Source organism: Erpetoichthys calabaricus, chromosome 2 (assembly GCF_900747795.2).
Source record: "Erpetoichthys calabaricus chromosome 2, fErpCal1.3, whole genome shotgun sequence".
Lineage (NCBI taxonomy): Eukaryota > Metazoa > Chordata > Cladistia > Polypteriformes > Polypteridae > Erpetoichthys > Erpetoichthys calabaricus.
In genome coordinates, this window is record NC_041395.2 from 106,257,093 (window position 1) to 106,270,000 (window position 12,908).

General features: G+C 36.1%; 1 protein-coding gene across 6 annotated transcripts in view; it reads left to right on the forward strand.

The window, feature by feature from the left end:
* Positions 1-1,219: 1,219 nt before the first annotated feature.
* The window catches only part of nr1h3 (nuclear receptor subfamily 1, group H, member 3), a 49,616-nt gene continuing 37,927 nt past the window's right edge, over positions 1,220-12,908 (forward strand). The window contains exons 1-4 of one of the 6 annotated variants that reach the window (XM_028794259.2): positions 1,220-1,384; positions 5,348-5,413; positions 10,715-10,794; positions 12,299-12,381. In XM_028794259.2, the coding sequence (XP_028650092.1) occupies positions 12,333-12,381 (49 nt within the window). In that variant the 5' untranslated portion in view covers positions 1,220-1,384; positions 5,348-5,413; positions 10,715-10,794; positions 12,299-12,332. Of the gene's footprint in view, positions 1,385-5,347; positions 5,414-10,714; positions 10,795-12,298; positions 12,435-12,908 lie in introns of all 6 variants that reach the window. The other 5 variants (XM_028794258.2, XM_028794261.2, XM_028794260.2 and 2 more) reach the window with 5 other exon arrangements.

Genomic DNA, 12,908 nt, shown 5'->3' on the forward strand with positions numbered 1-12,908 from the left:
TTCCTCCACTTCTAATTTTTATTTGTATTTATTATTGTAATATTTGTTGTTTTATTAGTCAAGACCTTTAGATAAAATGTAGTATATATGTATACATTTTATTCTTGATGAAATTTGTTATAATAATTATAACTATTTTTTAATGTATTTTACTGGTTTCTATCATGGTTTCTTACTAGAATAGTACCGTAAAAGCCTTTTTGAATAAGTAAAATTTAAATCCTATCTTAAAAGAATTCAGAATGTGGATTAATTTAAATGTAACATGAAATTACGGAAAGTCAACCCCAAAAGATTTTAGAAGCACTATGGACAGTCCTTTAGAGCATGCAATCTAGCAAGTCAGGTTACCAAACTACACCGCAATGTATCCACACAAAATACTTTCAATAGTGCAGTGGTAGAAGTTCGCCAGTACTTCAGTTTCGTTTATAATACAAATGTGTGTAAATACTGTAGAAAAGCATCAATTTCAAAATGCATTACTCTGATTGCTAAATGGCTCATGGAGAGTAGATGAAGAATGCTGGAGTGGTGGGCGTCTCACACGAATTCCCCATTTCAAACTGAAGCCCTGTGTGTGGGTGTGTGTAAGCAATAAAAAAAGAAAATCATTTTTTTTTTCTTAGTAGAGGCATTTGTTTGGATCTATAGTTTGCCATAGGTTGATAAATACGTGGCAAGCTGAATTGAAGAATGATGCTTAGGTTACAGTATCTGCATCAAAGTGTGTATTAGTGAGCAGTGTTTTGCTTTCATTAATTGTAGTTTTGCTTAGACATGTCAATGACACATGGTTAATTCAGGGTAAACATAGCTGTCTGTGCCTCAGTATTTTATCCATTTTGCGAACTCTAATATTCTGAAGTTGGTGTCGTTAGCAAACGACTAATCCGTGGACATGATAATGACTCTTTTGCAGGACACACTCACTCATACAGTGTCGTTTTACGAAGTTTTTTTGCGTTCTGCACATTCTTTTGTTTGTTTTAAAATACCCAAGTTTAGTATCAACACAGACATTTCTTTGAACATAATATCACAGCCCGGCCCCCAGCCCTTGTGGAACAAAGTACTGCAGAAATGTGCTCGTGGTAGTCAACCGGATGATAACAGAGAGGAGGAGCGAAATAACTGGGCGGGACACGTAGTGAAGGAGCGAATCGCTACCTCGCAGTGGGAGGGGCTTGTGTTGTTCTCCTGCCTCGCTCCAGCACGGCACGTGATCTGCTCTCCCACATGACATCACTGAGATTAGGACTTTTAATACTCTGTTTTGAGGGAAAAGTGACGATGGAGCTTTACCTTCATCACCACGACGTGTTTTGGAAGTAGACTGAGCACAGATAAGAGGGGCAATGCTCTTCATTTCATTCGGGGTTAGGTGAGTAGAACACTGGAGATAGTGTCTCAAACTTCGTTGCCTGCCGTCGTCTGCGCGTGACTACTTTGCTGTCGTTCTGTTTCTCTGTGAGTCACTATTCTGCTTTCCCTTTTTTCTGAGTACATTGTGCCGGCAATTTATCCAAGCAAACTATCCGTATTTCTGTTGAACAACCCATTTGCTGTCGACTTTTATCTCAGCGACGCTCTTCGTCAATGTTTGTATCTCCGCAAATCAAGTGACCCTTGGTAGCTGTCGCTGTTGTGTATGTGACATGTCTAACTGACCCATCGCAGGTGCTTGAGTGGCTTTGTAGACCCTAGTTTTGTCCAGGTGTGTGTGTGTGTGTGTGTGTGTGTGTGTGTGTGTGTGTGTGTGTGTGTTTTATAATCACACACATGTAGCAGGTGTGTTTGTGTGTGCAGGTCTTTGCTGTCTAGGCAAAAGTATGTGCAATTTTGTTTAAGTGTCCACATCTTCTGTCCAGTCAATTGTGTGTGCTAATCGGCCAACTCCTAGCTGCTGTCTGCGGACACGTACGTGTTAACACGCCAGTGTTGTCCAAGAAAATATGTATGGATCAAAACGCATCTTTGCGGACCAGACAAGTGTGCCTGGACCTGTATCGGGTGACTCCTTTGCTGTCCAGCCAGGTGTATGTGGGGGATTGAGTAAACTGTTAGTTGTTCAGTCAGATGAATGTGTGTGTGTGTGTGTTCTTCCAGTGCAGCCTCTGCTTTACTGGAAGGCGTGTTTGTTCGTATGCAGTAGCCTTTCAGCTGTACAGATTGAGCAAGTATATGTATTAAGTGGCCTCTTTGTACACCTTAATTGATCGATATCTACGTGTGTCTGCTTGTATCAAGAAACCTCTGTTCTGCCTATGCAAGTTCAAGTGCTTGATGAGTGAGCCCTCTTTTGGCTGTTAATTGAATGACCATTTCAGTTATACCCTATATAAAGAAAGTGCATTTTAAATTTTCATGTGAGGTAGTGAATGTGAAATTTGTACTGAATGGTACTTATTAGTTAAGTTATCTCATAGTGTAATCAGTGCAAAGACTGTCACCCAAACAGACCAGAATTATGCACAAGTTGTACTATTTTAATGTTTTCTCAGTTAGCCTTTGTATGTTGGAGCTTTCACAGTTAATATTATCATAAAACATTTTACAAAAGTAAAATATTTTTTGGTTTGATTCAATTTGCTCAGATATAGTACACTCTTATTTACAAGTATAGAGTACTGTCTGTACACATTTTCAGGTATGATAATGTTAAACAAAAGAAATACATAATGGTGATCATGAAAAGCACTATGTACAATACATCAAAATATATGCATTTATAGATATACCAGTAAAAAATAGATTTTTTTAAAGTTGCTAGTTAACAACAGAGAACATCCCAACAAATTTTAATTCTACACAGGTTTTGGGGAAAATAAACTCCATAGCTAACAATCTTTTGGGGAGGATTTGTGGGGCATGGTAAAATCTATCATTCTTTAACCAGCTGGTCTCCCAGACCATGGGTATTCCACTATAGTACAGGCAAATGTTCTTGGATTTTTGCAGAATACGAAAACAGTCCAACATTAGGGCTTGCCATTGGTGGTAAATCATGCATTCTAAGGTCCCATTTCAAAGTTGCAAGAGTAACTTGGTCAAAAAGTTAGCAATTCCATGTTCCAGCATTGACATGAAAGAGAAGGATTTGATAGGTTTTGACAATGACCTCTGCGATTATGAAAATGTGATTGGAACCGCCTCGGCAACAGCCTTAACGGAGTATGCCATGCTAAAACAATGAATCTTTAGCATCACAAACTGACATCTTTAATATTGTCATGTAGGTCAATCTTGAGTTTAAGGGGCTCTATAGCTAAAGAGTCTTTCTCTTGATATAGCTGTATTTATCCTTTGAATTTTACAAAGATTTGCATTACATTATATGCAATAGAGTATAGCCTTTAATATTATACGTAAGGTAAAGAAGAAGTAAGTTATTAATGTAGTAAGAAAACAAAGGTTGTAATTTTGGCTAGTTTCTTAGTCTTTGCTTCAATCTTTGCTTGAGACACTGTTGTCATGTAAGTTTAACCTTCTTTTAAAGGTTTAGGTGGGTTTAGAGTTTCTGTTATCTCAGGGGCTCTAGTATGCAGGCTGTAAAAGCACAGTAATAGTTAATGTTTAGGGCAGTTTACTGTCCACAGATACATATGTGCATATAAATGTTGCCTTTTTGTCTTTAAAAGGCAGTGTAAAAGTATAATGATTTGATAAAATTATTAAATCCCATGAGTCATAATTGGTTGCTTCCAAGCCATTTGATGATTTGAAAGTACTCTTGGAAAATTAATAATTGTCCAACCTGCTTAATCTAACTGAGGTTGGTAGGGTATCCGAGCTTATTCGCAAAGCAGAAATGAATACCGGAAAAGATGCCGTCTACCATGGGGCTCACTTAAGCACACACTGACAGGTTCAGTTTGAAACTACAAATATAGGTAACACGTGGGATATGTTTCCTGAATTTTGCAGTACTCCTTTTGTATTGTACTTTGCAACATTATTAAAAACAGTATGGGAATGTTTTACTGTGCTTGCATCTCTAGACTGAGAAAACTTGTCTTTAAGCATTTCCTCCCCCAGTCTAAATATTTTTTGTCAGGTTACTTTGTAAAACAAAAAAGTGCCGTTATGTGCATTAATACTATTAAGAGATTAATGATGCACCTTGGAAAAGCCTTTGTTATTTTCATGTGCTCATGTTGCAGAAGGTTCTAATTCCCCTGTGACTTCATATAAGATATATCTTATTACCAACTGAGTGATGTTTTAATGCACACACAAATAAACAGAGTGGGGAAAAACAAGGTGTTGAATGTACATTTAAGCAGAAAGAATATATACAGCACAGAACAAGGAATTAGAAGAGAATATTTGCAGTAGGCAGTTTAATAATCCCATATGACTTTGTATATTTTTAAACACAATATAGTATAGCTGAGGGGTATTTTCAATTCATATCAGAATGCTATAAGAGAAAGTTCTTCTAGTCAGGGAAAAGTAGAGAGTTCCGGAAAGTACTTGCTAAATACTTAAATAATGGAGTGCCCAAGGTTTTCAAATGAATAGGCTGCTGCATGGGTTAAGCAATGATGGATGTTCTAAACTGAATCCTTTTAAAGAACTGAAAGGGATCAGCAAGATGGTTTTTGGACAGTTGAAAAGTCACCATAATGGAGCCACATGTAGTGTACATGTTTCTGGTGCTGGATAGAACAAATTAATTTTCATTTAATATTATGCTTCTGTCTATTAATTATTTGTTGGAAGAATTTCATGGAGAGCATTGCAGGAATCCTGGGAGGGGTAAAATCTGAATTCTGAATGAGGAAATAAATATCCACAAACACACATGTTCAAAAATGCTGTCTGTTTATGTTAATTTAGATAAAGTTGCAATATGAAACAAAAATCCCAGGTTTCTCCGTAAGAAGTCTCTCAGACTACTTGACTTGGTGGTTTCTGTCTTCTTTGTAACATTGGTTTGTGACTTCCTTGGGTCAAAGCGGGGAAGATGCAGTGATCAGCTTTCCAATGAGTGGATTCATAAGAAGATCCTTCAAACTGTGTTGAATTTGTTCTCTATGTAGCTGCCAGTGTTTTAGCCACTCTGATCTTGGCAATGCAGTTTGGTCTTCAGCTCTAATGAAAGTGTAGATGTGGCAGTGTGCCAAGAGAGATGGGGTTACTATAGGTCATGGCAGATAAGGTGACGGTTTATAACCGTTTGGGCATTTCATCTATCTTTCCTGTAACTAAAGTGTGGTCTTCCATCCTGTGATGAACAACTTAGGGTGGGGGAAACTTTTTGCTGTTTTATTTAGCTACCACTAAGTGTGAGTGTTGCCATACCTGTTGCCTCTGTTAACTGTTTCCTTGCTCCTTCTTCCAGTTCCCTACACATAAGAGCATTGGTTGAATGGAGACTACACAGCTTGGAGAGGATGTGTTTTTTGAGGTTTGAATATAAATTATGTTATTGCTTGGGATGTGAGTAGTATGGTGCTACCATATGTTGTATTACTGACATCTTATAACTAAACAGTCAAAACCAAACATATTTCAACTTAACGTTGATGGGTGCTGGAGCCTATACTAGCAATAATAGGCATAAGGCAGAGATTAGCCTTGGGTAGGGTGCCAGTCCATTGCAGAACCCACTCATGCACACTCCCACTATCACATTTGTATAGGGTCCAATATGGAGCTGCCAAGCAGCCTAACCTTTGTCTCTGAGAATATTGGAGAAAAGCCCATTTATATACTGAGAGCATGCACACATCTTAAAATTGGAAATGACTGGGCAAGAGAATTGAACCTTGAACACTAGATATATGAAATGGCATTGCTAACAACTGTGCTGCTGTTCAGCCTGTCATTTAATGCGATGGCCTACTAAGGGGTATCCTTATTCTTTCAGGCCTGTATAATAGAACAACTTGCAGTTAGACAGTGCTAAGGAGTCCTGTGACTAAGTACTGCAATTGACCACCATAGTATAAACAGAAACAGAAGTCATGGAAACCCAAATAATTTCAAACTAGTCATGTTTTTTTTAATGATATTTTTATGAACTGTTTTCCTTAGCAGTTGTTAATGTTTATGATGAGATGAAAGTGTCTAAACCACATTAGTCCATTTCATTAAACTGTATATAATATGTGCCATGATTCCATGAAATGTCACCTGAGATATCTGCAGGTGTTTATTGATGAAAACAAAATTTTAAATTTAAACTGACTTCTTGATGAATGACACTATGTATGCATTTCTACTATCTATTGTAAAGTTACATTTCAATGAAAGAATTTAATGTGACAAAATTGTCATAACTTTTAGAGTACAATATAACATTTTCATGTTTCACCCTAGTTTGTTTCCTTATGAAGAAATTACTTTTTAAAATATTTTGTCTTCATTTTTTTAATTTTGTTTCTGTTAAAAAATACATAAACCCTGCTATACATCTCAGTTTTATTATGAAAACAGGAAACATCAAAGAATAATGAAACCAAAGTAAAGTTACCAAGGAAGTATTTCTGAAAGGTAACCTTTAAGCAGTTTCTGCCCCAGCCTTAAAGGAATGCTCCTCCCAAAAAAAAAAATTTTCATATGTTATTAACCCTATGTAGTATGGAGCCAGTTAAGGGACATGAGTGAGGAAAAAAAGAATTGATGGTGGGGAAAAAAAAATGATCAAAGGAAAAAAATGATAAGAGGATTTTTTATGAGAGAATTTTTTTTTTGATAGGAGAAAAAAAATGTCTTGATCGGAAGAAAAAAAATTTACTAGAGGAAAAAATGGATGGAACAAAAAAGTCTCAAAAAAATTATCTCATCAAAAAAAATTTTTTTCCTCACATATTTCTTCCCATCAAAAAAAAATCCTATCATCAAAATTTTTCTTCCCATCCAATTTTTTGTTTTGCACCATCATTTTTTTTAAATTACCCTTGTCCCTTAAAGGGCTCCTTAATGTAGTTTGTATTGATGGCCGAAAAAAAAAAAAAAATCTTATATTTTTGCAGAAAAAGTACATAACAAATTTTCTGATAAAGCAAAACCCAATGGTGACCAGTGCGGGACAATAGTTAAAAATATAAAATATTCATGAAACTATTTCATGTTACACCTGTTGCCTAATCCACATGTCTTGTCGTCTAGTTTTATGCTCAGAACAAGTGAGAAATATGTCTTTTTTTTTCTAAAATATTATTTAATAAATAACTTTGCCAAATGAAAAAGACAACTAAGTGTTATTGAATGTCTGCAATTTGATTGAATCGTTTGTGTGAAATTTGATTGGCCGGCAGCCGGCTTCAATTGAATAGCTTTGGTGTTTTTTTGGGGTGTGGTAGAATCTGTCATTGACTCCATCGGGGATGATGGGGGGAGAGGAGGGTTGGCAGTTGTTATTAGTTGTATATTGGAGGTCAGCAAGGAGAATGTTTTTATTATGAATATTTGAAAATTTGTATAGTTTGTGTTTCTCCTGCTTCTGCCCCAGGTCATGTAGTAGTAGATAGAAACCAAAGGAATACACATTATAGTCCATGACATTGACACATTACTCACTCTTTTATAATCATGTGTCTAGTTTGCAGGCTGGTCTATCACACTTGACATTGTAGTAAAAACATTCTCCTTTGAAAGAAAAATTCATCCTGTACTCCTCTCTGCTGAACAGGAATTTGGCCTCGTAAACACTGAATAGTGGTCCCAAACCTTTGGACTCTCAGCTCGGTCAATAAAGAATATGCTAGATAGTGCACATTGCTCTGACATCACTATCGACTTTATACAGTGCAAACAGTTGGTGGACCAAGACTCCATCTAGGTTAGGTTCATCTAGCACCCCTTCCTTTGTTTCATTTGTTTTTGTACCCAAAAGAGAAGCACACTGATTACAATCTTTAATATTTTGTGTAGTCTCTTAGCCATGACTTTCATAACTATTTCTTTAAAAGTCCGTGCAGGTTAAGCTTTTATCCCCTTCTGTCACATAGGTATGCTGAGCTCTGCATTCCATGAACATTCACTTTACATCCTATAAGCGGTTTAGCACAATATCCTACTTTATTATGTTTTCTTTCTTTTTCTTTGAGTAGTGTTGTTGTTACTGTTCCTATTATTATTATTATTATTATTATCAATGTGGTGAAGCCTTAGCAGTAGTATAAAAAAACTACAAAACATTATCACGAGTGGCAATTTATGGCAAACATGTCGAAAAACATAACATCATTCATTCTTACACTTGAATTCTCACTTCTAGCTGAGAGTTGGGAGTGGGACACTTTGTAAATACTAAATGTTCTACTCTAACATAGGAAAAATTCTTACCCTAGTCAGATGTTTAGTGCAATTCCTAGGAGTAATTCAGAGACGCTTGGTAAATACAGGCTCTGATATAGCTGGTTATCTGTAGGCTCACTTTGCATCTCTTTTTTATTAAGGGACTTCTTAAGGAAAGATTAAATAACTAAGGAGTTGGAATCTTAAAAAGTCAATTAAAATTGAGGCAAAAACATGTGTTCTATTAGCAGCTTTAATTGGCTAGTAATGATGAAGTGATTGCAACCAAAACCCGCATGCCTGAAGTTGACTTTCATAGGTTCTTGTTTAAAGGTGGAGAGTGGCAATGTGTTGCTTGTTGGTCATACCTGCAAAAAAGTATTTCACTCTTCTCTATAAATTATATGTGTCAATACTATATCTACTATTGCTGTCTGCCTTTCAGTTTGCTTCTCGGTTTGCTTGAAGACCTACATAGAAAACAGTTGACTTACTACCAAAGACTGTGACATATGACCAGAATTAGTGCAGTGTGTCAGATGGGTTGAATGGCGTGTTATGTCAGTCTTCATTATTTCTTATTTGTAGAACTTGTATTTGCATATTGGCAAGGGTAAGCTATTAATGGTGAAGATTCCATTGCCTTATTGCTACCTTTATGCTAAAATTCTGCCCTGATGCACAAATAATCCAGGTGTTTTTCCTCCACTTTTTTTCCTAAGCATACTTTGCTTTGGAAAGAAATGCTTATCAGTTGGGTATTTAAAGTAAATGCACATTAAAGCTATTGGGAATTTGATTTAGTGAAACTCTTTTTAAAAAGATAAATTGGTTGTTTGTCAACTGATTAAACAGTGGGGTGCAGTGATTTATGTGTTCACCTCATTGATCTAGCATCCTGAGTGCAAGTCCTGTGCCAGGTGCTTGCCAATATGGATTTTAAATTTTTTCTTTTGCTAGTCTAGTTTTCATTTCCACAAAAGATTAGCAGGTTAGGTTAATTGGTGATTCCAAATGGCTCCTGTGTGATTGTGAGTGACAGTGCTTACCTGAATGGGACACACAGTGTATTGTTGCCATGTGCAGTGATACTGGAGTGGGCTCTAGCCAAGAATTGGATTAAGTGGCATTGAGAATGTAATGTAGGTTGATTTGTCATATTCTTCAAATTGTTGTAGATGACTCGATGTGAAGATGTTATGTGGCTCACAATATGTGGATGAATACCACCTTTGTTTAGTAATTTTGAATTGTTCATTTTAAAATACTGCATTTAGGTGTTGGTGTCAACTATAAAATCAAAAAATAGATGCCACTTAGTATATCAACAAGTTAAGCCAGTGCTTAGAGAGTAACATAGTACATCATTGGTTATGTCCTGAAAAGGCAAAGAATTACTTTGTTGTAGTATGTAAAAAACAGCAAAACTTAAGTGGAGTACACCCAGCTTGAAATCTGGAGCTAGCTTTATTTATTTATTTTATTTATTACCCCTTTGTGCATCTACCAGCCAATGTGTCTACCAGCCTTCCACAGTATATGTATGGATTTAGCTTTAGGGGGAACTGTCCATAATGTTAGGGGATTGTCTGCTTTTTGAACCTAAGAATTCTTGACACAACTGTCAATTAGTCTTTATACCGTGTAACAGTATGTAAATGTGACTTAGCTTATTATAGGGTTTATATTATTATTATTATGATTTATAATGAATGTCAGCAATTTTTTGTATTTGTTTTTCTTTTATTTGGTCGATTGGCCAATATCATTCGTGGCTGGGCTTATTTATATGTGGCTTGTTATTTTTTAAGGACAAACAATAAACACAACCCAGCCTGTCATGTGCACCTCCTTATATACGTTGACCTCTTTTGGTATCCTGCAAAAGTATGAAATGCTTGTAGATGTAAAAATGGATTATGAGGCGCCTTGATGGCGACTGAAGTTTGTAGTCATCAGCAAAGAAATTCTGAGAAAAGAATGAAGCTTCCTCTCTTCCTGGGTAGGGATCCTAAGGACACGCCTGTCTTTTTTTATGAATGCTGATAACGAATAATTGCTTCCCCTGCATATGTCTTTCTCAACTGGGGTGTTTCTGCTGACCTGAACAGAGTAAAAGAGGGAACTGTGTGATGCTTTCTGGGGTCAGCTGTTTTCACATATGTTAAAAGACAAGGGAGAGCTTGCTGATTTGGGTAATTTGTTGTGCCATCTGGTCTGTGGAACTTGAAACATTGTTGAGCTCATTTTAAAAATTACAGGGTTAAGACACTTTGTCTTAATCTTGCACTTTATACTTTTTCTGTTTGACATGGCTTAGTCTTATGGTAGTAACTGTTATGACTTTTTCACTTTAACAGATTCAATTAATGTGTAGGTGTGTTTTGTGATATGGGAAAGTGAATAGAACATCACAAAGACATGCTTTTTTTAGCTTAGTTTTTTTTCTTTCCCCTACAAATAGGAAGATGTTTTCAGAACAGTACCTTTTGAGTTGGAAACCCACAAAAATTCACCTCTGGTTGGCCTATTAATTTATACCAGGTATACTTAAATTTTGGATTATTAACCTAATTTCTGCAGAGACTTGGGCAACTAAAGAGATTTTACATTTTATCTACCACAGTGTGTTTATTAAACAAAATAATGAAACACAGTCTGCATTAAATTTATTGGCATGTACACTACCTGTCAAAACTTTCAGAACACCTTAGTTTTTCCAGATTTTATAGAAAAGCACGCAGTTTAATGTCTTAATGTTTCATGAAATCAAGGCATAGAACAAGTAAACAATGGCAAATAAAATATAAGGACTCATTACAAGTGCAAAATATTATTCGAAAATTTGATTAATCAAAGTAGCCATCTTTTGCTGATATAACAGTCAAACTATAGTAACTCTTTTGATTCAGAATGCTAGTCACTCTGTGCAAGTCACCAGCAAAAGAACCCTACACCATCACATTTCCTCCTCCATCTTTAACAGTTGGTGTGACACATTGAGGAACCATCCTTTCACCAACTTGACAGTGTACAAATACCTTGCGTGATGAACAAATGATTTTAAATTTTAATTCATCTCTCCATAAGACTTTCTCCCAGTCTGCAGTAATCCTGGTATTTCAAGGCCCTATTTTGTGATTTAAGGAATTGCTTTCTTACTGCCCTTTGCCCTGTCAATCCTGCAGCACAAAGTCTCTCTTCATAATATAAACTGAGACTTCCTTTTTTTCAACCACTGTTAAGTTGTAGTTGATGCTGTTGTTCTGTGAGGCACCTATGTAGCACACAAGCCATTGGTGACCTTGAGAAACTTATCTTCTGATTGAGTTGTGACTTTGGGCCTGCTAGATTCCTATCAGAGTTTCATCCAGTTTCCAATTGCCTTTGGATTTTGTCGGACACTGTACTCACTGACACTTTAATTTTTTTGCAATATCTCTAATTGAAAGGCCTACAGTTCTAAGGGTAATAATAATTCCGTGTCTAATTTATTTTGCATTTTTCTTGCCATTATCAATGTGTGATATTGTTCAAGTAGCACTTCAGGAGGTGTAGTAACACTCTGTTCCAACGCTGCTTTAAGACAGACAGAGGGTTTTTAAGTAATCAGCAGAAGGTGGGACACCTGTGCAAATAGCTTGCTTCAGCTTACAAAGTTTAATTTACTTTAATTACTGCAGAATATCTGTAGGATGCAACGTATTAGTTGTTCCCTGAAGAAGGCCCTAATTTAAAGTGATTCAATTTGAAACAAAAACTGGAAAAACTGAGGTGTTGTAAAACTTTTGTCCAGTAGTGTATACTGTCTGAAACTTGTGTGTGAGAAAAATGAGAACATCTTTAAGAGAAAGTTACTGTACTGGTAGACTTGCATTCAACTTTCATTGTCCACAAGGTGCCATTGCAAAACTCATTGAAAAGCAGAATACCATCTTCAAAGAATTCCAGCAGAAATCCAAAGCAATTTTTTATGATGAGAATGCTTGTATTTGTTGCCTTTTAAAATGTATTTAAATTGTCTTTTTACTTTTCTCTCTTTTTTTAGGTTGTGAATATTTCAGTTATGACAACTTGTAGTGATGAAGATGTCCACATTGTCTACGAGTAACATCAACAATGTTGGTCATGGTAGGCAGTGACACTGTTGCCTCTTTCATCACGTTGACCCTAGCAAGAAATAAGTAAGATGCTAAGACATGCAAGAATTTTGAAACTACTAGAGTGTGTGTTTCAGACTTCTGTGTTAATTCAGCTACATTTTCCAACCTTTTTAACCATTTCAGGGTCTTGGGAAACTCTGTTTCTGTCCTGGCAGCACTAGGTATAAAGTGGAAACTTTCCTTGAATGAGGTGCCAGTCCATCACATATATACCTTTACTCATATTGCATCTTTTGTGTTTTTAATTGGGGTCGAGGCTGAATTCAAGACAAATCATGTCAGACCTTTTTCCATCTTTAGCAAGATCTTTGAAGCAGCAATTTCTAAATGACACAATCATAATATACCATGATGGAGCACTTGTATAGGTCACTGAAGGAATGGGAAGATATTTAATCTGGTTAATTATAATTTTTGCCTTTAGAAACACAGATATTTAATTAAATAATTTGGTAAAGATCCTGCTTTTTTACCTTTCCTTTCTTAGTTTTAGTC